The sequence below is a fragment of the Xiphophorus maculatus genome, chromosome 21 (genome assembly GCF_002775205.1).
Source record: "Xiphophorus maculatus strain JP 163 A chromosome 21, X_maculatus-5.0-male, whole genome shotgun sequence".
NCBI lineage: Eukaryota > Metazoa > Chordata > Actinopteri > Cyprinodontiformes > Poeciliidae > Xiphophorus > Xiphophorus maculatus.
Window position 1 is genome coordinate 25,658,055 of NC_036463.1, and position 23,033 is coordinate 25,681,087.

At 42.3% G+C, this 23,033-nt stretch overlaps 1 protein-coding gene across 6 annotated transcripts; it reads left to right on the forward strand.

Moving 5' to 3' along the window:
* The first annotated feature begins 1,442 nt into the window (after nt 1-1,442).
* Nucleotides 1,443-22,583, forward strand: phc3 (polyhomeotic homolog 3). 6 transcript variants are annotated; one of them, XM_023326136.1, is made up of 13 exons: nt 1,443-1,532; nt 6,749-7,301; nt 10,228-10,380; nt 11,126-11,221; nt 11,347-11,554; nt 12,418-13,551; nt 13,582-14,541; nt 16,274-16,605; nt 17,157-17,322; nt 17,401-17,512; nt 18,223-18,343; nt 19,217-19,544; nt 21,745-22,583. In XM_023326136.1, exons 2-13 carry the CDS (start codon nt 6,765-6,767, stop codon nt 21,897-21,899), a joined length of 4,302 nt encoding a protein of 1,433 aa, XP_023181904.1. In that variant the 5' UTR covers nt 1,443-1,532; nt 6,749-6,764; the 3' UTR covers nt 21,900-22,583. The 6 variants fall into 6 exon arrangements, with proteins under 6 accessions (XP_023181904.1, XP_023181906.1, XP_023181902.1 ...); XM_023326138.1 differs by having other exon boundaries at nt 13,672-14,541; XM_023326134.1 differs by having other exon boundaries at nt 12,418-13,521; nt 13,552-14,541.
* The last annotated feature ends 450 nt before the right edge of the window (nt 22,584-23,033 follow it).

The window sequence follows — 23,033 nt, forward strand, 5'->3', positions numbered from 1 at the left end:
AGTTAAAAAAAATAGTTTGAATGTTTTCTTCTTCGTTGGTTCAGAAAATGTTTTTAGTCTAAGCAACAAAAACAAGAAGTTTCTTCTAAACTTCCTGATTCCAGAAATATTTTACTGCTAAGTTAAAGGTTGGATGTTTGTGGCCCAGTCAAAGTAAACAGTCAAATAAAATAATGTGGCTCATAAAAGAAAAGATATTTGTGTTGAACTGAACATTTTCTGTTGATGAAGAAAAATAAGAAGCGTTTATTTGTATCAGCTCCACCTGCAGCTGCTGCAGCTCAGGGCCACAGAAAAATATTCCAAGGGCCACAGATGGCTTCGGCCCCCGCAGCTCCTTCAGACTAGCAGGGCGAAATTAGCAAACACCTGGAGAACAGCTGGAGCTGCGGCTCAGTGAAACGCTGCTAAAAACCTTAAACGGTTGTTTTGATGTAAATCACTTTGAAATGCCAGGCTGCTGAAAATGAGCCATACAATTTAAATTGATTGATTGATTGATTGATTGATTGATTGATTGATTGATTGATTGATTGATTGATTGATTGATTGATTGATTGATTGATTGATTGATTGATTGAAGGGTTACTAGAGGAGCCATGTTGGGATGATTTCCAGGAGGCGGAGCTTCAGAGAGAGCAGGAGTTTTTAAAGAGACAGAGACCTAATTTCAATGCGTTAAATTAAAAAATCTTTTTAGTTGCATGCAGCATTTTACTGGTTTCATAGAACCTAATTGTTCTATAAAAGCACATGTGGCTGGAAAACACCTGGTACTGGCCCTTTAACTGTTTACTACTCATGCATTAACAGGTTGTTCCCGCTCTGACTCTGTGGTTCGGGTTCTGGCTGTGCTGAGTGACTCTGGTCCAGCTGTTCGGCTGTAGTTCGGCTGTCCTCCTGCAGGTCCAGCAGCAGCAGCAGCAGCGTGTTCCGGTCCTCCTGGGCTCTATGTGGTGCTGTCTCTCCGCTCTCCCTCAGCACACCGCCGCCTCCACCAGCAGCGGACTGAGCAGGCCCTCGCAGCCGCTATCGGTGGCCCCCAGCCGGGCTCGTTTCCAGCCGCAGACCCCGGCAGGTGAGACTGCTGCTGGTTCCCCGGAGACCCGCGGGCCCCCCCCCGAACCCCCTATCTGGAGGCCAGAGTCACGGACCGCTCCGCGGGGAACGAACCGGGGCTGTGATGAAACCATAAACAGAGTGCGCCACGCACGCTCACACGCACACAGACAGCACCACCGGGCCCGGACCGCGCTTGAACTTGGCCCCCCCTGTGTGGGTGCAGGGGCCGCGGAAGCATCGGCCCTCCGCGGCGCTTCGGGGACGGTATTGTCTGCGGAAGACTGACGCGCTGTTCGCGGCGGCCCCTGCGCTGTCAGACGAGGAAGTGAAGCTTCATACACGCCCATCGGATCCAGCCGAGGCAGCGGAGAGCCGTTCATCAGATAACAGCCGCGGGTTTGATCAACATGCGCTCCGCTTCTGATGGAGAGCTGCGGGGATAAGCTGCGCCACGACGCCGTTTTCCGCAGGTAGGTGAGCGGAGCGCGTTACGCAGAGCGCCGGACGGCTCCGGCGTCAGACTCAGCGCCGTGAAGGCCTGGCTCCATCTTTTTTTCGGTCTTTTTCTGGCAGTCACATGCATGCTCTCCGGCCTAACTGTCACCAGCGTGCGTGGAAGCGGGGCTGCGGGGCCAGATGTCAGCATCTGGAGCGGCACCTGTCTGCCTGGGGACGGGGCTGGACCGAACGGAGCCCAGGCTGAGCATATTGCTCATTTGGACCCGAACCCGAGTTTTCACCCATATGGGGATTTTAGCGGGGTCTGCAGCGAGCTGGGCCACCACAGGTTTCACCTGTTCACCAATTCCTCACAAAATCACAAATTATAGGCATTAATGTGACATTGGAAAGCAAAATATGTCCAATTTATGGGAATATTTTCAGGGATTTAGTTCTTCAGTTAGGAATAAATCCAAACTGCAGAAAAACAGAGTAGAAATAGACACAGTAGAAGCATGAAAATATAACTGCAAGATTATTGGAAATATATAAAAAAAATAATAAAACACCGAGATAATATAAAACAATGTGCAGTTATCAGAAATATATTATGTCATAACGCGGTGCAGCTGGTTTGTTTGTTCTTTTTTAATAAATGTACAGAATGTGGATGTGTTGAAAACTTTAACATGTTTGATGACAACATGCAGAATAACAGCAGGATGAACACATTGGTTTTACAATAAACAATAAGTATTGAATTATTGTTTGAATGAAGGTGAACTGATCCGCAGCGCAAATCATTTAGATTTTATTAAAAATGTTTTAACCCCAAATATTTAGATGGGTCCAGTTCCGATCTTTTCACATCCCAAAAATCCCATCCGGGTTCTTTCCACATGTTCAACTGAATCATATCCGATCGTTTCATGTCGCATTTTATCAAACGTTTGACGTCACTGACGTGACGAAAGCGTCATAATTCTGCACTAAAAGAAATCAGACACGTAAATCTGGAGGTAAAAAATCATTTATTAATTAGATTTATGAACTTCTGGAGGGATGTTTGTTTATAAACACAGCGGATGCGCAGCAACCGACCCGCAAACGGCCTGTGGTTGCCATGGTTACCCACATTCATTAACATTAGCTAGCATTTTAGCAGCAGCCACAAGAGATGGTCGTCGCAGCGTAATGATGATATTAGTGACCCAGCCTCCTCACAGTCCGGTGAGTTTCAGAGAAAATGGCGCCGAACGTTTTTCACAATAAACGGTTTTATTCTCTGAACAAGACAAACATCCACGATGAGCAAGAGCTCTTTAATATAAGTTTTCATAAGAAAATTAAAAGAGAAGAACAGAATTCTTGTGCAGCGGACAAACACAACAAACCATTTGTTCCCATGTTTTGGTCACAATCAGCGGGAAATGAAGAATGAAGATGAAGCTGCAGCCAAAATCTGGAACTAAAATGCAGCAGGTTGAAAAATAAAACCTCTGACATCTTCAGATGCCGCAAAGCTGTGCGGGAGTTGCGTCAACTTGATCTGGCGGCAAGTTGACATTTATTTTCCTAAATGTAAATAGTTTAATAGGTAAAATAGGGAATTCTTCTGCAGACAACCATTTTAAATCGTAAATTTCCAGTTTTTTTTAATGAGTTTTCCAGCTGCCCTTCATCGTCACATTTCTGTTGATGTATTTTTGTTATTTCTGTTTATTGTGACGTGCTGCTGCCTTTCTTGGCCAGGTCCCTCCAGTGAAAGCGATACTGGTCTCAGTGGGTTTTTATCTGGTTACATAAAGGTTGAATTAAAAACCTTTCATTAAGACATGCGCAGTAGGGTAGCTGTTGACGCAACGTGACGTCAACTGACAGAAGCCGCAGTTAATTCTCCACTAAGGGCCATAAATGTAGTTGTGCTTTGTTTTCATCCGCCTCCTTCTTCTTGTTTTGATCTTGTGTTTATTGAACGAATATTAAAATCGATCCAAAGATGGCGGCGTCCGTTATTACTTCCGTAAACAAAGCGCCGCTGTGTGACGTCAGCGTTCACACAGAAGACCGATTGGGGTCGCATTTAATTAGTACAATAACAACAACAAAAAGGTTTCTGTGAGAAATCGGAATTGAATTATGTGAAAATATATTGGAGGTTTTTTTGGTGCTGGTCCATTTTGTTGTGATGAAGGAGATAGATAGATAGATAGATAGATAGATAGATAGATAGATAGATAGATAGATAGATAGATAGATAGATAGATAGATAGATAGATAGATAGATAGATAGATAGATAGATATTGATCTATTTTTAACAAAAACCTGCTGAATCAACGTGTTGCAACTTGTTGCAGCAACACATCAGAGCAGAGCCAGGCCGGAGAACAGGAAGTGGTAAAAGCTTCACTGATAGACAGGTGACAGAGAGGTGTTACAACTGCTTCAGAGACTTCTCCTTTCAGAGAAACGTGTTGATCGTCAGCGTTTTTAGCTCTAATCAGTTGGAAATTGTCATAAAATCCCATGTTTGATTCAAAGTTCAGGAACAGATTAACACCATTAATGAGCTAGTGGTGTTAGCTCATTCGTGCTACTTTAATGAGCTGTTGAACAACTCTGCCAATACCACATGTCAAAACAACAGCAATAAAATAAAAGGAGCAGAGGTGATATGCACCAGTGGGTGTTTCCTGTTCAGTTTGGTCCAGCTCCTCGGCTGTTTGAGCTCAGACTCGAACTCAGGCGGTTCACTATCACGGCTTTCATCTGTGCCTCAGCGCTAACCGCTAACTGTTTCATACCTGCAGCATCACAACTCCTGGGTCATAGAGATGAGTCCAGCTAGGCTGAGCTAAAACTCGAACACAACTGAAGGTGGAAATGCATAAAACTCTCAAGGATCAAGAATTATTGTGCTTCAAAGGTTCCAGATGTTAAAATTGTCTCTAAAAGCAATAAAGTTGGTGAATAAGCTGCTGGGTTCAGGAGCTGAGAGGATACAGTAGATACTGGAGAGTTCGGCTGTTTGGAGATTAAAAATGAGACAAATGAGGTCATCTGGGTTTAAGTGGATCCAGACGCTCAGAACCAGGCGAAAGAAACCAAACAGGAATCAAACCAAACTAAGAGAAAGAGCCGATTCTCCCATCTTTCCTCCTCCTGGTAAAACTCTGCAGTTACAGAGTTTTATGTTTGTGTAACACAAAACTTCGCTTCACATCCTAAACTCCTGATCTGGACCAAGAGGAAATAAATGCATCAGAGATGATGATCAATCAGGCTTCAAATGTTTCAGCTGCACAACGATTTAAACGATTAATCATGATGAATCGATTATTCAGATAATCGTCAACTAATTTAGTAATCAATTAATCATTAACTGGAGAATACAGACTCTAAAAAACAACATATTCAGAGCAGCAATTAAGCCAAAACTGTACAAAAAATAAAATAAACATTTTGCATTTCAGACAAAAATAATCCCAATATCAGCAGAAAGATCTGAGCTTTTCACATGTTGATGTTTCAAACTCTTTGTAAGAGGAATTGTTGCAGAATTTCAACTTTAATTTCAGCCTCTTTGCATAGAAACATGATTAACAAACATAGAAATATGAAAGTAATCAGTGAATTATTTATAAATAAACAGAAATGGATTTAAAATTTATATTAAAAATTTTGATCTGGCCAGAAGACATAATATAAATAATAAATAAAAAAGTTCACCAATCTCTCATAATGCAGAAACTCAGTTTACGTTCTACCAATATTTTAAGGTGGTCTGGAATTTAAGGCGGCTTTTTTTTTTGAATGAGGGAAGCCAGTTTTTCTTTTGGCCAGACAGCGACAGATTAAATATGTAAACAGCGAGGTACGGCGTCGGTACGGTCGGCTTGGTGACACCCGACACCGTCAGTGTAAACGTTCTGGGTCGCAGCAGAGGAGCGGTTAACCCCACGCTGTAAAAAATGTCCTCTCACCAGAATAGCAGTGACACAGTCACAGCAAGTCAGGTGGTTTTATTTGGGTCCATTTAGATCATGTTTTTACTACGATTTATGACAAAAATACATTAAATCAGATGGTAACCAACAGAAAATCACATATGTGGTGAAAAATAAACAACCTGCAGGAAGGAAGGAGCTGCAGTAACAGATCATTGATGTCTGATCTGGAGCAACATATGTTAACACATCAGCAACTGCTGCTGCTAATCAATCCTGGAAGAGTTATAAATAAGGCCAGGACCGTAATGCATTAATTCTGACTCCCTATTTACATCAGTTCTAATGTTTTAACATTTTAATGCAATTATTTTCATTTTTCTGTACAGGCTGGAACCTTAGTATTTACATGTTTCTGGTACGCTTCTAAATCTGATGCACATCCGCAAACAGCAGCGATGGAAGAGTCTTCTCTCGGTTCATTTCTGCCTCTGAACCATCTGATTGGACGCTGGAAAAGGATATTGTTGAGTTGAAGTTGTGCTAAAAGCAGCTAGCCTATCAGCAAAGCCTAAAGTAGCATCTCAATGCTAAACATATAGCAGCTAACGCTAATATCAGCGTCCGCAGTCCTCATTTCTAAAGAAGCTCCATGAGTGATCAGAAGTTTCTGAAACTCTGGAAAGATGAACAGATAGAATAAAACTGAATCAATCTGATTGTTTCAACCATCTGTAAAATATAAACATCTTTGTTGTTGAGCTCATAAGTTTATTTATTGAATAATTTAACATAAAAAAGGTTTTTGAATTGGAAAAGTTTATTTTTGTGAATATATAGTTTTCAATTCAAATGTGATTAATACAGAAGTTGATTAAACATTTTAATCGAGTCCCACCTTTAGTTTTAAATCAGTTCACTGGACGACGGGGTGTACTTACTTTGTTTAGACCTTTTGGTTCGGACAACCAGCAACTTATTTATTAGTTGTTTTATTCCCTGATTCTCAGGAGTGAAAAGACAAACTAATAGTCTGTAGATTAGTGGTGGCCACACGTCCACTGCTGCGCTAATAGCGGAGCTAACATTTTCTTTAGCGCTTTAGCATTTTGCTTTCTTTAAAGACCTTTAGCGCAGTTAGCTTCCCCTAAATAATTTTTTCTGGAGTCTTATATAAGTGAAGGTCAGAAAGTGAGGTGTGAATCTGACGTTTATGATTAGCGTTTCAGGGTTAGCGCAGCTAACATGCTAGCTAGCAGTTCCCAGTTTGGCTAAAACGTGTTTCTGTTTGTCTCAGTTTGTTTCAGCGTTGAATGATGGACAAGGAGCTGGTTCAGCAGAGCCAATCAGAACAGGCCGCCAATGGCCCCGCCCCCTCCACCCCCACCACCCCGACCCCCCCTCGGCTCATCCCCAACCCCATGCTCCTGGACTCCCCCGCCCCCACACTGACTCCCACCACCGCCTCCCCTCCTCCGCCGCTGACCCCTGCCCCCTCCGTCTCCTTGGCCCAAGGGCCGAAGGCGGCGGCGGCGGGGGGCGGGGCCTCGTCCCCTCACACCCTCATCCCGGCTCCGCCTAAACTCACCTCCACGGCGGCCCCCACGCTGCGCACCTACTCCCGCTCCCTCCTGCCCTCCCCGGCCTCCAGGGCGTCTCCTTCCTCCTCCTCTGTTGTCACGGCGACCGCAGCTTCACCCGTGGCCTCGTCTTCGTCGGCCGCGACACACGGCAGCACCACGACCTCCACCAAGACGTCCAGCGGCCTGACCAACGGGAACGCCCGGGGGGGGCCCACCTCCCCGCCCATCACGCCGTTTCACACCCCGGCCAGCCCACCTGGCCGCCAGGTGAGTCCAGGAGGAGGAGGAGACGCTGTGAAGGAATGTTCTAGATTAAAAAAGGTGAAGAGCCGAGGAACCCGCCTGGTTCAGAGTTAAAGTTTAAACTAATATTCAGTTTTTGCTGCTTCTGTCAAGTTTTGGTTTCCTGAAAGTTTCTGAAAAAAAGAAGCAGAGTGAGCAGCAGCTAATTCAGTTATCAATTAATTCATCAATTATTCTGATGATTAATCCAATAAAAATAATCTCATTCTTCAGATTTTTCATTTAAGCACTAATGGAGCTTTTAGACAATATTAGAAACACTTTAAAAGATCCAAATAAAATGATAATTCAATTCCTTTTCAAACAACACAATAAACATTTATTAATTTATTATTCTGCAGATTAATCAATTATTTTTTATTTTAAACAAAGAATTGTGAAGTTCTGGTGATTTTTCATTTACCAACATAATCCTTTTGTTCAATATTATTGCATTAAAAGAAGCAAATAAATAAATAAATCCCTTTTTAAATAAGAAAATAAAGGTTATTTTATTATTCAGAGTATTAATAGATGGAGTCGACTCACACAGTCTGTCTAAATGAAATAGAGATCAATTCATTTTATTAATGAAACCAAATATCATCTTTTCATCTGTTCCTGGTTCTTTGGGCCGGTGCCGTTTGATGGTCCGACTCTGTTTTTATTTTTCTTTACATAAAAAATTAAAACATTTTTTCAGTTTCTGACCCAAAGGAAATCAAAGCGAGACGTTTTCCACCAGGGGAGGATTTGGGTTTTTGACAAACAGAACATGAATTCAAACAGAAAAAAATCTTCAGCAAAGAAAAATGAAGAATTAAAATATTTAAGCCTCAATAGTTTATATTTAGTTATAAGTTTATGTTAAATTTAGAGATAAACAGCTGATTATCTCTGGTTTGTCCAGGTTTTATTTTCTGTTATTTAAAGCTTTAAAAACATTTTGAAAAGCTGTTAAATTGTATTAAACCATAACTGCATTTCAAATATAAAACATTAGATCATATCTGCTTTGTAACTGCAGTTTATTTGGTTTATTTGGTGTTTCCATAGTTACCAGTGATGCTCTTAGTAAAATGTGATCGTCAGTAAAACTGGTGCAACATCAGTGTTTCAAAGGCAGGTTTCACTTTTCAATATTTCAATTTCAATATTTTACTTTTCAATATTTCACTTTTCAATATTTTACTTTTCAATATTTCACTTTTCAATATTTTACTTTTCAATATTTCACCTTTTGCACCTTCAGCCTGTTGGATCCTCTCTGCAGGAAGATGCTCACTCTGATGATTATTTAAAATGTTGGCAGCATCATGAAACATATGAGAGAACAAAGAGAGAAAATGTGAAAACATCACAACTGATATAATAATAAACAATTATATGACTTCCTATTGCAAAAATGAAGATAGAAAAATCAAAAAGTATCACGTTTGTAAAGCATAATCATTTATTTTCCTCACATTTCTATCATAAAAGTGGCAGAAAGTTTGGTTCATGTGAACAGAAACAGATAATATCACAGAACCTGATTTTAATTTGTCCAAACAAGCTAAATATGCAGATGTTAATAAATGTTCATAATAAATATGTAAATATAAAGAAAGTTCCCTAAATTTAACCAGAGCTGATTATCACCATGAATTTGACTTGAGAAGTAAAAAGTTCTTAGCTTCTGTTTTTACGCTTTTAGAAAATGTTTCATTTATCTTTTTAATTTAATTTCAAAATATCAGTCAAAATTCAATCGACATAAAAAGAAAATCCTAAATTGTGTCAAAATCACGGTTAAACGCATCTGCATCATTTCCCTAAATATCAGAGATTTTACAGGATTTCAGCTGTAAACCCGTTTCTGTCCTGCAGAATGAGCCGCCTGACTTTCATGTCTCTGCAGTCTGAATCCTGGCTGCAGACCAGGAAGTGATGCGTTCAGGCGCCGGGTCAGAGCGGCGGCTCTCTGAGGTTTCCTCCGTTTGCTTTTATCTCACAGCTTCACATTTAGTTTTTACTCTGCCAGACAAAATGCAGCTGAAATGTGAGAGAAGCACCGACGGAAAAGACGTTCATATCTGGAAATCTTTTCAAAAGCAGAAACAATTGATTTTTATTCTTAGCTTTTTTTACTTTTGAACAGTTATTCAGTTTATTTATATCACACTAATTCATAACAGAGGTTTTGTCAAGGCATTTTACAGAAAAAATCATTTCAAATGGCTCTCAAATGCATCCCAGTTGCAATCAGGGCAAAATTATTACTGCCATAATTTTCTTACAATGGAAAATGTTTAGTACAAAGTATCTATATTTTTATAACGAAGTTGGCATATATTCATGCTAAGATCAAACATCAGTAATCAGGAACAGCAGTGGCTCATCGGGTTATTAATATAATTACAACATCGTGACTCGTTACCAAACGGCTTCAGGCAGCAGAAACAAAACGGCGTCAGGAGTCAGCAGCTTCTGGTTTTTAGAAAGTCTCTTAAAAAATACATTTTCTGGATTAAATCCATGTTACTAAATTTATTTATTTCTGATATGATTCATATTGGAAGTTCACAGCGACCCGATCCGGACTTTAAGAACCACTGATTTAAACCCTGAATCGGTTAAAATCTTCAGTTTGCTGTTTTCTTTGTGTTTCTATGACGGGAAGTTGATTGTTTCTAGTGTTTTAAAAAGTTTTGCAGTGAAACAAAGAAGTTGGGTAAAAGTGAGCAGCAGCTGGCGGTCAGTTAGCTTTGGGTTTGTCCAGGAAACTCCATGATTCACAGCAGAACTGATGATTCAGCCGTTTTTAATGAACATCAATCCTCTAAATGTCTCAATTCTCACTAAAATGCAACAGAAAATCATGTTTTTTCTACGTTTTCTGCTTTAATCTCGTTCTCTGTCTTTGTTCCAGGCGCAACAGCCTCACCCTGTGGGCACACCTGGTCTGGCACGAGCCAATCAGATCGCCTCACCTCTCAGGCAGAGGGTTTCCCAGCAGACTTTGCTCCTGGGGAAAGGCCTCAAAGGGTCGGGGCAGGACCAGGTGCTGCTGAGAGCTCAGATGGTAAACACACACACACACACACACACACACACACACACACACACACACACACACACACACACACCCGCACACACACACACACACACACACACACACACACACACACACACACACACACACACACACACACACACACACACACACACACACACACACACACACACACACACACACACACACACATTTTTAAGATGAGATTAAGATTTTCTTTTCTTTTTAGCTCTGGATCCATAAAATTTTTACTGGCCTGGTCTGACCACACATTTTCGGCAGTGATGTCTTTCCTTTTGTTAAATTATTCAACAGATGCAAGTAAAGTTTATGTTAACAATAAATAAATAACAGTTGGTTGATGCCAGTGGGATTTTAAGATTGGTATATTCTGCAGTTTCTAAGAAAATGATTAAACCATTTTAGGTCCATAGCAGCTCAGAACTGGAAAACATTTCAGCCAAAAAACTCAAACATTTTGACATTAATCTAAAACATCTTCTTGAAAAAACGTGTAAATTTCTGAGTTTGAAAAGTGTAAAATTTGCTAGAAAATACTCAGAAATTTAGAGATTAACTTCATAAAAGTTCTAGAAAGTTTCTGAGATTAATCTCAAAAAAATTTTTTTAATAACTTGCTGCAGATTAAACTGAGAGGAAATGATTTTATTTTTCACTGTTGCTCAGCTCTGCCTTCCTGCTCCTCCCTTTATTTCCTCCTCCTTTTCTTCTGCCTTCTCGGATTTCCTCGCAGCTCATTCTTACGTCTGCTATGCGACCTGCACAGCCGCCCTCTTCCTCCTCCTCCTCTTCCTCCTCCGTCCCCTCCTCTAGCCCCGCCTCCGCCCAGGTGAGCCTGCTGGATCTTTATGCTTTCCTTTGACTAGCAGCAGCTTCAGTTGTAAGGCTGCCCGGTAACCGTTGCTAAGCAGCGGTCCGTCCCTAACCATCATTTCTCTCCCGGTTCGCCTGCAGCTCCAGAGCCTCACCTTGAGGCCTCCTCCCCCTGGGACCCTCACCATCCCCCCGTCCCTGCGGCTGAAGCCTTCCTCCTCGGCGCCGCCACCCCTCTCTCGGCCCGGCGCCCCCGTCTTCCCCCCGCTCAGGCCGCGACCGCAGCCCAGCGCCACGGCAACCGAGAGCCCGACCGCGCCCGGCCGCCATCGTTCCGTTCTGCCTCCAAGTACGGCCTCATGTTTCTTATAAAATACATGATTTACTTTATGTTTGGTCCATTTACATAAACTATAATAACATCTAATAGTAATAATTCTGTTATCACACTTTGAATATATTTACAGTATTTGTTTTATATTATTATAGAGTGCAACATTATATGATTGGATTACACAATATCATTTTATTTAGAAATTATCCTCATCATTATTATTATTAAATAAAAATAAAACCATCTCACTGTGTAAGTTGCTTAAAATCTCCACAACATGGGGCGTGCTGTGGTGGTGCAGCGGGTTAGCACGCCCCACGTTTGGAGGCCTTAGTCCTCGACGCGGACGTCGAGGGTTCGACTTCCGGTCTCGACGACCTTTGCCGCATGTCTTCCCCCCTCTCCTCACCCTCCTTCCTGTCTGTCTACTGTCGAAAAAATACGAGCCACTAGCGCCGCAAAAACTCTTCGGAGAAAACTCCCCCCCAAAAAAACAAAACTCCACAACCTAACAATGAAATTCATTGAAAATCCCCCGAACACTTCATTGAACCTCACTGGGACTTTACCAAGACCTCACTGAGACCCAGTGACCCTTATCAACAGTAGATGGCCTGTACTTGCCAAAACTTCATCAGGACTTCACAAAGACCTCATCAAGACTCTTGAACGACCGCACACAGACTTCTTATATTCTTACATCATAGCTGGGTCTTTATCCTGAATGAAAGAGGTTTTTAGGTTTTACGTTTTCTGGAGAATCATGAATTAATAAGTCAGAAAACGAACCTCCATACTCACAGTAAGCTCCAAGTCTAAATCATGCCTTGTTTAAAATGTTCATGTTTCCATGATTTCCTTCTCTTTGCTTCTTCCAGCTCTCTACTCTCCGGTCCGGGCCGTCCCTCTTCGACCCAGGCTTCACTCTCCCAGCAGTCACAGAGCAACAACCCCTCGACAATCCCTCCACCCCATCGCTGCGGCTCCCTCCAGTCAGGTCACATCTGTCAGTAAGCAGCTGACTGGGCTAAAGAGCTCTCCGTTAACTCAAACCGTTCTGGGTCCAAGCCCGTCCCAACACAGCCTGTTATCTTCCTCCAACCACTTTGAGCGCTCACCGTCTGCAGCGAGGCAGCTACAGATGATCGCCCTTTCCTCCAGTCAGCAGCCACAGGCGGGAACGTACGTCCACCCTGCGGCGCAGTCCAAGCCCGCCGAGCTGCCTGAGCGTTCCAGCCAATCAAAGAAGACCGCAAACAAGGACGACTTGAATCCTCTTCCTTTGAGCCCCTCTGCTTTGCCTTCTGCTCAATCTCACACACAAACTCTGACCAAGAAGAGAGAGCAGAAGGAGAGTGAAGATAAAGGAGCCATAAGCAGAGGAGTGAGACCAGAAATCAGAGAGGAACGGAGCGCCGGTAAAGACCTCCAGGTGGAGAAAAATGTCCAAACAGAGACGATAAAGCAGGAGAAGCTCACTGACACGGAGCAGGAACCTGAATCGGATCAGATGGAGGTAAAGGAAGAAGACCAGAGAGACAGAGAGAGGAGACAAACAGGAAGGAAAAGGAAACATGAGGAGGTGGAGGACGAAGGAGGAGATTCTCCCACGGATACATCAGACCGCCAGACCAACCAGAACACAGAACCGGCTCCACATCCGGACCCCGTTAAAGACTCAAGCAAGGGATCAAAACCCAAACTGGATCTCAATCCAGCACCAGTAAAAACTCCATTAAAAGCAACAGTTTCAGTCCAGAATCCAGTAACAGAATCCGTTCCAGGTGAAAAACCAGTAACAGGTCCACTTCCTGTTAAGGTTCCGGTAACAGGTCCACTTCCTGTTAAGGTTCCGGTAACAGGTCCACTTCCTGTTAAGGTTCCGATAACAGGTCCACTTCCTGTTACACCTCCAATAACAGGTTCACTTCCTGTTAAGGTTCCGGTAACAGGTCCACTTCCTGTTACACCTCCAGTAACAGGTTCACTTCCTGTTAAGGTTCCGGTAACAGGTCCACTTCCTGTTAAGGTTCCGATAACAGGTCCACTTCCTGTTACACCTCCAGTAACAGGTTCACTTCCTGTTAAGGTTCCAGTAACAGGTCCACTTCCTGTTAAGGTTCCGGTAACAGGTCCAGTTCCTGTTAAAACTCCAGTAAAAGGACTGGTTTCCACTAAAACACTGGTAACAGGACTAGCACCAGTAAAAGGACCGGCTGCAACCCAACCTTCAGTAGCAGAACCAGTAACACCAGTACCAGGACCAGCTGATGTTAAAATGTCAGTAAAAGGACAGGTTTCGACTAAAACTCCAGTAACTGGACCAGTTCCAGTTCAAACTCCAGTAACTGGACCAGTTTCAGTCCAAACTCCAGTAACTGGACCAGTTCCAGTCCAAACTCCAGTAACTGGACCAGTTCCAGTCCAAACTCCAGTAACTGGACCAGTTCCAGTCAAAACACCGGCAACAGGACCAGCTTCAACCAAAACTCAAGAAACAGGACCAGTTTCAGTCCAAACTCCAGTAACAGGACCAGTCCCAGTTAAAGCTCCTGCAACAGAACTGATTTCAACCCAAACACCAGTAACAGAGCTAGTTCTGACCCGTAAACCAGTAACAGGACCAGTTCCAGTTAAATGTCCTGTAACAGAACTAGTTCTGACTCATAAACCAGTTACTGGACCAATTCCAGTTAAAGCTCCTGCAACAGGACTAGTTTCAACCCAAACACCAGTAACAGAACTGGTTCTGACCCATAAACCAGTATCAGGAACTGTTCCAGTTAAATCTCCAGTAACAGAACTAGTTTCAACCCAAATGCCAATGAAAGGATTAGTTCTGACCCATAAACCAGTAACAGGACCAGTTCTGGCCCAATCACCAGCAACAGGACCGGTTCCTGAGGTCCAAAGCCAGAGGCTGCCAGAACCTCAACGGGACCTTCAGTCCAACCAGGAGGACTTCTGTGAGAACATGTCGACCCAGTCCGACAATCAGTCAGGTATCTCCCAACACAAAACGTTCTGCTCATTTATTCTACTCCATTACTGGATCAGACCGGGTCCGATTCTGGTCGCCAAACCGGAACCAAAATCCTTCAGAAATCTAATAGCAGCAAATATAATCCTAGTAAATCAGGGTGTTTTCAAAGTCCGGTGGACTCGGTTCGTGGTTCGGTTTCACATTGCACTGCGTCAAAAGATTCAAGCCCTTTGAGCAGCCGGTTCCCCTCCTGGCCTGTGGGGGCGCTGCACCAAAAACCACTGGAGGAAATGACACAAAAACCCCAGAAAATACTGAGTGCATCTTCCTTCTTTACAAAATGGAAACACAAATTGAGCGGGTCAGATTTTAGCGGCTGGAGGATTTCTGTTTGGCTAAAGACCAAAGGACGACTCATTTCGTCCTGCGCTGTAGTCCACTTCCTTCTTTAGGAGCGGTTTCTGGTCCGCTTAGCATTCACATATGCATTCAAATTGAACCAGAGTTCACTTCAACAAAACCAAACCCGAGGTCTGTAGGCGGACCAGAGTTTGATTAACATTCACCAAACAAATCGGACTTTAAAGACAGACGGACTGGACTGGATTAAATCAGATTATACTACCTTTAATCTCCATGGTCTCTGTAGCCGTCAGCTTTCTGTGGCAGGAGAGTCAGATGCTTCCTAGTATTACCAAACAAAAGGGAGACAAAAGCCAGAAACCGGAGGTATCAAAATGAATCCTAGCTACATATTTGTTTCAGTTCCTCTAAATATGCAGAACAAACCAGATGAGTCAAACTAGTATAGAGAAAAATTACATTTGGAGAACTGTGATGGTTTTTTCTGCAACATAAATTTGACCTAATCTTTTCGCTTATATTTGGTTCATAAATAGTTCCTGTAACGATAATTCTGCCCGTTCTTCTGTTCCCATCACATTTTTCAGTTTCCTGCTTCTTGATGAAAATATCTGATTATAATTTGTCAAAAAAGTTGTAAAATGTTGCCCTCTCTGGAGCTCCGTAGCCGAGTCTTTGTTTACAGTAGAAACAACTTTTAAGTTCAAACTGGTCAAGTAAAGTTAGACTTTATATGAGTTACCATTTTGATATCTTATTATTTTTACTCATTTGTAGTTTTAGGATTTATTTTAGATTTTATGGAAAGTTCAGCTGTCAGTCACTCACCCATTTGAACTGAGTTTTTTTCTTTAAACTACATCAATGCCCACAGTCTCTTCTCTATATATACAGTTTATACATCTAAATGTAGGCATTTCTTTCTACTTTCACACGATGTGCCTCCCACTGCTGTAGGACTTACAGTTTTCCGTTGAATTAATCCAGAGTGTAGAAAACAAACCCGACTTCCTATAACTTCCATTGTAACTATTGTCATAAATCCTCCATAAAACACTTCAGACATAAAACTGCATGTGGCCATCAGACTTCCTTCCACGTTTAGTTTTATGATATAGTTTACATGCGTTGCACAGTGGGACTGTGTGCTCCACCCATTGCGCCCCAGAAAGGAGGGAATCACCATAGAAACGAGTGACTCAGCGTTTTATTTAAGATTTAGGTCCTTTTTTAACATCCAGTTTTATCTTTGAAAACATTCAGGTTTCCCTCATTTCATTCCATGAATTTCCCGTCTCATTGCTCTCAAACCTCAGGATGTTCTAGTTTTGTTCGTTCTTCGCTGTGACTGTGCAGATTGACCAGATTTCCGTTTCTTTCCCTCCCAGCGTTGTCCAGCCTCTCCTCCCAGTCTCCTCCCTCCTCCCCCTTCATCGCCTCCTCATCAGAGAACCCTCCCCCCCTGCTCCCCGCTCAGCCCGCCCACCCCACCGACCTCAGCCTGCCGCCGCAGCACGAGGCGGCGAAGGCTGACAAAACGCCATCGGATTCCCAGCATGCGACAGAAGCCGAGGCCGAACCCGTTTACCAATCAGGCGATGAGTCTGAGAGCCAATCGCTGGGCGGCCCCTGGGAGATGAAGGCGTGGCCTGAGGGGCGACAGGTTCTGACTCACCTGGTGGAGGGATTCGTCATCCAGGAGGGTCTGCAGCCATTTCCTGTAAGAACCCAAAGAAACGGATCTTCCCTAAACATCTGCTTTCTACTTAGAAAGCCTTTATATAACAAGGGTATAGTTAAAGTCCACTAAACCAATTAAAGTCTAATGTTTTTGTTGGTTTTGTGTCCTTTACATTTTTATATTCCATTAATTATCATATTTTTTTATTTAAATTTTAAAAATTACATTTTAGTTGATTTCTTTTTCATTATTTTTTGCTCAGTAAATATAACTCCTTGTTGTAAATTTACATTTTAAGACTCATTTCATAAATGGAAAAAATTCCCTAAAGTAAAACATTTATTTTTTACAGTCATAGAGCTGGTATTTAATTTTTTTATTGGAGAAAAAATAACCAGATGTTTTCATAAATCTGCTGTATTTTTTATTTAGTGAAATATTTCAGTATAAAACCTAAAATGTTTGATTTAGAACCTAAACTTTTATCCAGAAAAGTTTCCATCTCTAAAGTTCAGCCATAATTTCTTCGGTTCGTTTCTTCAGGAACAATAAATGCTGAATATTAACCTGATCCTGGTTCTGTGGTCCAGGTGAACCGCTCCTCCCTGCTGGTACCGGAGCAGGTGCCCAAACCCCAGGAGGTGAACGGGACCAACGGGAGGCCGGCGCTGCCCGCATCAGAACCTGTGAAGCCGACGGAGCCGTCCACAGACTCGGAGGAAGAGGACGGCGGAGACACCGGCGACCTGGGGAACAGTAAGGCTGGACGGAACCGCGTTCTGCAGGTCGGGCGGAACCGGGCTCACCCTGGGCGTGTTTGTTGTGTTCCCTCAGAGTCGGGCCACAGAGACCGGACGGTGCTGCACTGTCAGTTCTGCGGGAAGCGAGGCCACGCGCACAACTTCATGCGCTCCAAACGGTTCTGCTCCACTTCCTGCGCGCGCGGGTGAGAACGGCTTCCTCTGTCTTCAGAGCAGAACCAGATCAGTCCAGTTCTTGGTCCATTTCAGGGCAGCAAAACTTAACAAAATAATTTTCTGTCTCCAGACAGACAGCGTTTTGGAATCATTGATTGTTTTCTGTTGTTTTGGACCAAGTTTTACCAGGATTGACCTGGTCAGGGGCTAAACGAGAGGAAATGATTGTCAGCGCTAAGACCCGCCCCCTGACTCTGATTGGTTGTTTCTAATTAGCATTGGAAGAAATGGAAGGAGTTCCGTTTTTTCAATGATTTTCTGTCTCATATTTTAACGACATAGTGACCATTTCAACAAACATGTACAAAAAGTATTTTTTATAAAAGTTACTGCAGTTTTATTTACCATTTTTATTTACTTAAGTTAATGAAAATGTTTTCTCAATTTCATGTTTTGTTATTTTGTGCGTTTTAGCTGAATATAACAAACCTGTTTCCATTCATTAAAAACATGACGTCAGTCACATTTTTTAAAAACTGTAAATCTTAAACGAAGTGAGTTCTGACCTTGGCTGCAGAGGTCGTGCTGCAGCCTCATCTGCTGCGGCGGTGGCGGCGCTGGCAGGATGCGGTTCTGTGGTTCTGTGGTACCAGAGCCGAGGCAAACAATCCAGATCTGAGCCTGAATCAGAGCAGCAGAGCGACTCGTCCCTCACCGCGCCTCTGGCTTTCTCTTTCAGTTTCAATGTCCGGCTGACGAAGCGCCTGAGGGCCCTGAGCGCCGGCAGCCGGTCCGAGAGGCCCCGACCCGCTCTGAACCGGGCCGAGTCGGTACCGGGGAAACCTCTGCTGCTGCGCCTGGTAGGAACCTGCATCCAGCCTCCACTCTGACATGACAACACACCTACATGAAAAATACTAAAATCGAAACGAGGAAAAGCAGAGAAACCTTTGGGGGTTGGGATCCTACTGTCACAAAACCAGGACACATAATAATCAGTCTGACATGAAATTATTCAATTTTCACAATTTTTCTGTTTAGATCATAGATTAATCTTTGTTCAGATACTCACATCACCCACTGAGGTCCAGTCCACAGTTTGTACTGAGCGCTTGACTCTGTCCAGCCTGTAGACGGAGGAAAGATGGGAAGTTTGCGCCCTCTGGTGGTTTACGGCGCAATGACAGCGACTGTACTGGTCTTACAAATTTCTTTAAAACTTTTTTCAACTTTAAAGACAGTTCAGTCTCAGATAAACACTTAAAAGAAACATGCAAAATCTCTGTAATGTTTTGTACAAAAGTGAAAATATAAAATCTTGCTATAGAAATGACTGAAAATGATTTTCCCATGTTTGTATCAGAACATTTTCATTTGTCTATTTTTTCCTTCACTTTTAACACAAAACAACAAATAATTTATAAAAGATAAATGACTAAACATCTGTTGAAATGTAAAGGAAAGTTGTAATAGTTGAGTCTATAATATCACATTATAATAATGCAAAAGATAAGTTATAAAGTTCCAAATAAAAAGTTATTTCAAAAATTGGAAAAGTATAGATTTTTGTGTTTATGGTTTAATTCTCATTTTCTTTTCCACAGTAATTATAAACCATGTCACTATTTCTCCTCTAAAAATGTTTGTTAAAAGATTTAAATCAGAGATTTAATAACGTGTGGACTCGTCCGTCTCTCACCGGTCCTCTTGTCCCGCCTCCTGTCCCCCCGCAGCCCCGGGACCTCTGGAGCGCCGGGCGCCGCGAGAAAGACGGGAAGGAGAAGCCGGCGGCGGCGGCGGCGGAGCAGAAGGCCGAGGAGGAAGACGACGACCTGGGGGCGTCCCCGCACGGCTTTGGGGAGGCGGAGGACGACGACGACGACGGAGGAGAGGAGGATCCTGCTGTTGCCATGGCAGCCAGGATGGAGCGGCGGGCGGCGCGGCGCGCGCGCAGGGCGTCGGCACCGGCCGTCACGGCCTCGACCCCGACCACCACGTTCCGGCCCGCCCCGGCCCAGTGGAGCGTGGAGGAGGTGACGGCCTTCATCCACACGCTGCCGGGTGAGTCTCCGCCCGCAGGACAGGTGGATGTTATTGTTTACATCCGGAAATGTCGCGCAACGCCAGAGAGCAATAGCGCTATTCTTTTATTTCCCATTAACCCGCAGGAGAACAATAAGATTAACAAACTTTGAGATGTAAGTATTATTGATTCAGTGCAGGGCGCCACAGCAAGGTTAAAAATAACAGGAAAACATTTAAAGAATAACTGAAAACCAGTTTATTCTTCTTCATCGCTCTCTGTGACGCTAACGTTTCAGGATTCAACAACCAAAATCCTGATTTTTGGTTGATTTTTGTGGGACAAAAAAATCACAAAAAACATTTTTCTGAACAATGTTCTGTTCACACAAAGAACAGAACATTGAGTCAGTAACAGTTTCATGTTTTCAGGCTTGATGTTTATTTTGTGATTTTCTGAACCCAGCAGTGGTGAATTAGCTAATTTAAACATCTGCTGCTGATGATCTGTCAGAGTTGGTGGATGGGTCACTTTTATTTTTAACTGAACAGAAACACCAAATTCTGCAGCACATCTACATGTTACGGTTATCATAGTCAAGCTAGCATAACTAGCCTACTTCCCTCTCCCTCACTACTTGTTGTTTATTATGAAATGTTCCTGACCTTGTTATCTAGTTGTCATAATGGTAACAGTTAGTAGCAAAGCAGTGAGTCGTTTTTTCTTCTAAATATCAGGTGTGTATTGAAGATTTAGTGCATTATGTACAGGTAACCCAACACTAGTGATTGTTAGCAGCAGGAAGCTGGAACAGGATGTTGCAACATAACTATAGCTAACTAAACTAATGAAATAACAAAAACTTTAATTGAAATAAACATTTTTGTTAACTGAAATAAATAAAAATGGTAATTAATGAGAAAAACTATAACTTACTGATACCTCTATAAAACCAACACATGCTGAAATGATAGACTTAATATCCTCTGTTTTTGAATCTGTTAATGAATCTTTCCAACTGAAGTGAAATTGATTCTTTTTTTTCCAATACAAGCAGCAGTTTACGTCAGCTGTCGGTAAATTACGGCGCTCCATTTACGCCGGTCTGCAAAAAGTTGTAAGAAAATACCAGTCAGCTGGTCGTTCAGCAATAATTTAATACATTTTTTGAGAATGCTGTCTTATGCTGAGTCCTCGTCACCCAATCAATGAATATTCATCGACTGATTTTGGACCTAAAAGTTAACCAAAGTATGAAAAAAACTGAAACTACGACTAGAACTAATTAAAAATAGAAAATATTTAACTAATAAAAATGAGCAAACACACTCTAAAAACTAATTAAAACTAATTGTCACAATGAAATAAATCTAATCTAAATGAAAAGCCCAGAGTCGCTCTCCGCCGCTCTGGAACCAGCGGCGTGATTTACACCCGAACATCAGCAGACGACGGCGACTCGGTTTTCCTGGATCCAATCATCCAATTAAACGTTTCGCAAATCACAGAAACCATCAGCAGGCTGAAGCAACTTCTCTCTAACCACAAACGGTCGTTGAGCAACCGGAGAAACATCTGGAGGTGAAGGAAAAACCCTGAGGGGAGAAAAACTCTGACGCCTCCAACCGTCTCCAGGTTCTGATCAGCAAACAGATTCGTTTTCTCCTCGGCGCTCCGGTTACACAGAATATCAGCGTTAATCAGAAACCGTTAACGTTGCAAACAGAGAGGCTGAGATCATCTTACAAACTGACGACACGCCCGTCTGTTCTTCAGAGAAAACTTATCATCATCTTCATCTTCACATATAAAACTAAATTAAATATTTGTTTAGTTCTAACGTAAAATGTCAGAGAAAAAATTAAAAATAAAACAAAAACAAATACATTGTAATAAAAATGAGCCGTCATTAGCAGCGATAACTTCGGTTCACTCTATTTTGTTGGTGTTCCCACAGCATCATGCCTCCACCACCGTGTTTGTTCCTGCTGATTTCCTGTGTTGGTGCCGACCAGAATCTCCAAACATTTCACTTTGGTCTCATCTCTTCAAAAAACTATTTTACTTATCTTAGTCCTGCTGCCATCTTGTTTTAGAGGCTTCTTTCCTGACCTTTAACCTTTACCAAGGAACTAAGTCAGTTTTCCATACATCTTCTCAGCAGTTTGCATTAGGTTAGATGTAAATAAGCGGGTGTACTTACTTTCCGCTCATGGTGTGTGTGTGTTGCTCCGTCAGGCTGCGGCGACGTGGCCGAGGCCTTCAGGCTGCAGGAGATCGACGGCCAGGCTCTGCTGCTGCTGACCGAGGATCACCTGATGACCAGCATGAACATCAAACTGGGTCCGGCCCTCAAGATCTGCGCTCACATCAACGCCCTGAAGAACCAGTGAGAGGACGGAGGCGAGCCCAGAGGGGAACGCAGGGGGGGGCGGCGTTCAGGAGGCAATAAAGACGAGAAATCTGGAAACTTTGGGGTTCGTGTGCTTTCAAAGGACCGAAGCTGACACCAAGGATGACAGAACAAAGTCACAAAAAGAGGAAATTGTTGGTAATTTATAATTTATGATGTTGTGATGGAGGTGTGGCCTTAGCGGACCGGACCGGACCGGAGCAGAACCTCGTCTGTGTAGCAGGAAACCGCGAGGAGTTTTGTACCTTTCTGTATATTTTACAAGCCACTGGAGAGTGTACATTTCAAGCTATTTCATGAAGGATTTTCAACATTTAATATATGAAATTTGTCTATTTAGTTTTTTTAGAGCGTGACGTCAATGACAAATCTATCCCTGTAGCTAACATAACCAGTGTGTGTGTGACTGGGTGTGTGACTGGGTGTGTGACGGCGTGCGGGGGTGAGTGTGTGTGTGGCTGAGTGTGTGTGTTAAAGGAAGACGACGACAATAATCTGTAGAGTTTGTAATCATTCATCAAAGTTTAATGTTTTCTATCAAGTTCTGGACAGAAACTCGTCTCGGTTCAAAGCGTCGCCATCAGGGTAGCGAGCAGCGTCTGCAGTCGTCACATTTTTATGATATCCTGCTTGAAATTATTTAATAAATGAACAATTAACCAAACAGGCTGCTTGTTTTCCTTCAGACCTCAGAGGTTTGATGGTGTAAATTAATTAGAAAAAAGGAATTAATTTATAAAAGATAATGAAGAGTAAAAACATATTTTATATGTAAAAGTTAAACAAACATTTTTACAATGGATATAATTCTGAATTTTACATATAAAACTGTTCAAAATGAAAATGTAGTACAAAAGAATATTTTATTCATCATATATTTTAATTATTAACAATAGAAAAATCCAGATTTCTGTATTTTTGAAACAAGTTTTATTTTCCTATTTTTTTATTTGTTCAATGTATATTTATTTATTCAGTTATCTGACTTAATATGGCCGATTTTTATCATTTTCACTTTAACATTTTATTTATTATAAAATATCACATGATTATAGTTTAAAATTGTTATTTATCTTTATGTTTGAACAGTTTAGATGTTATTTTAAGAGTAATA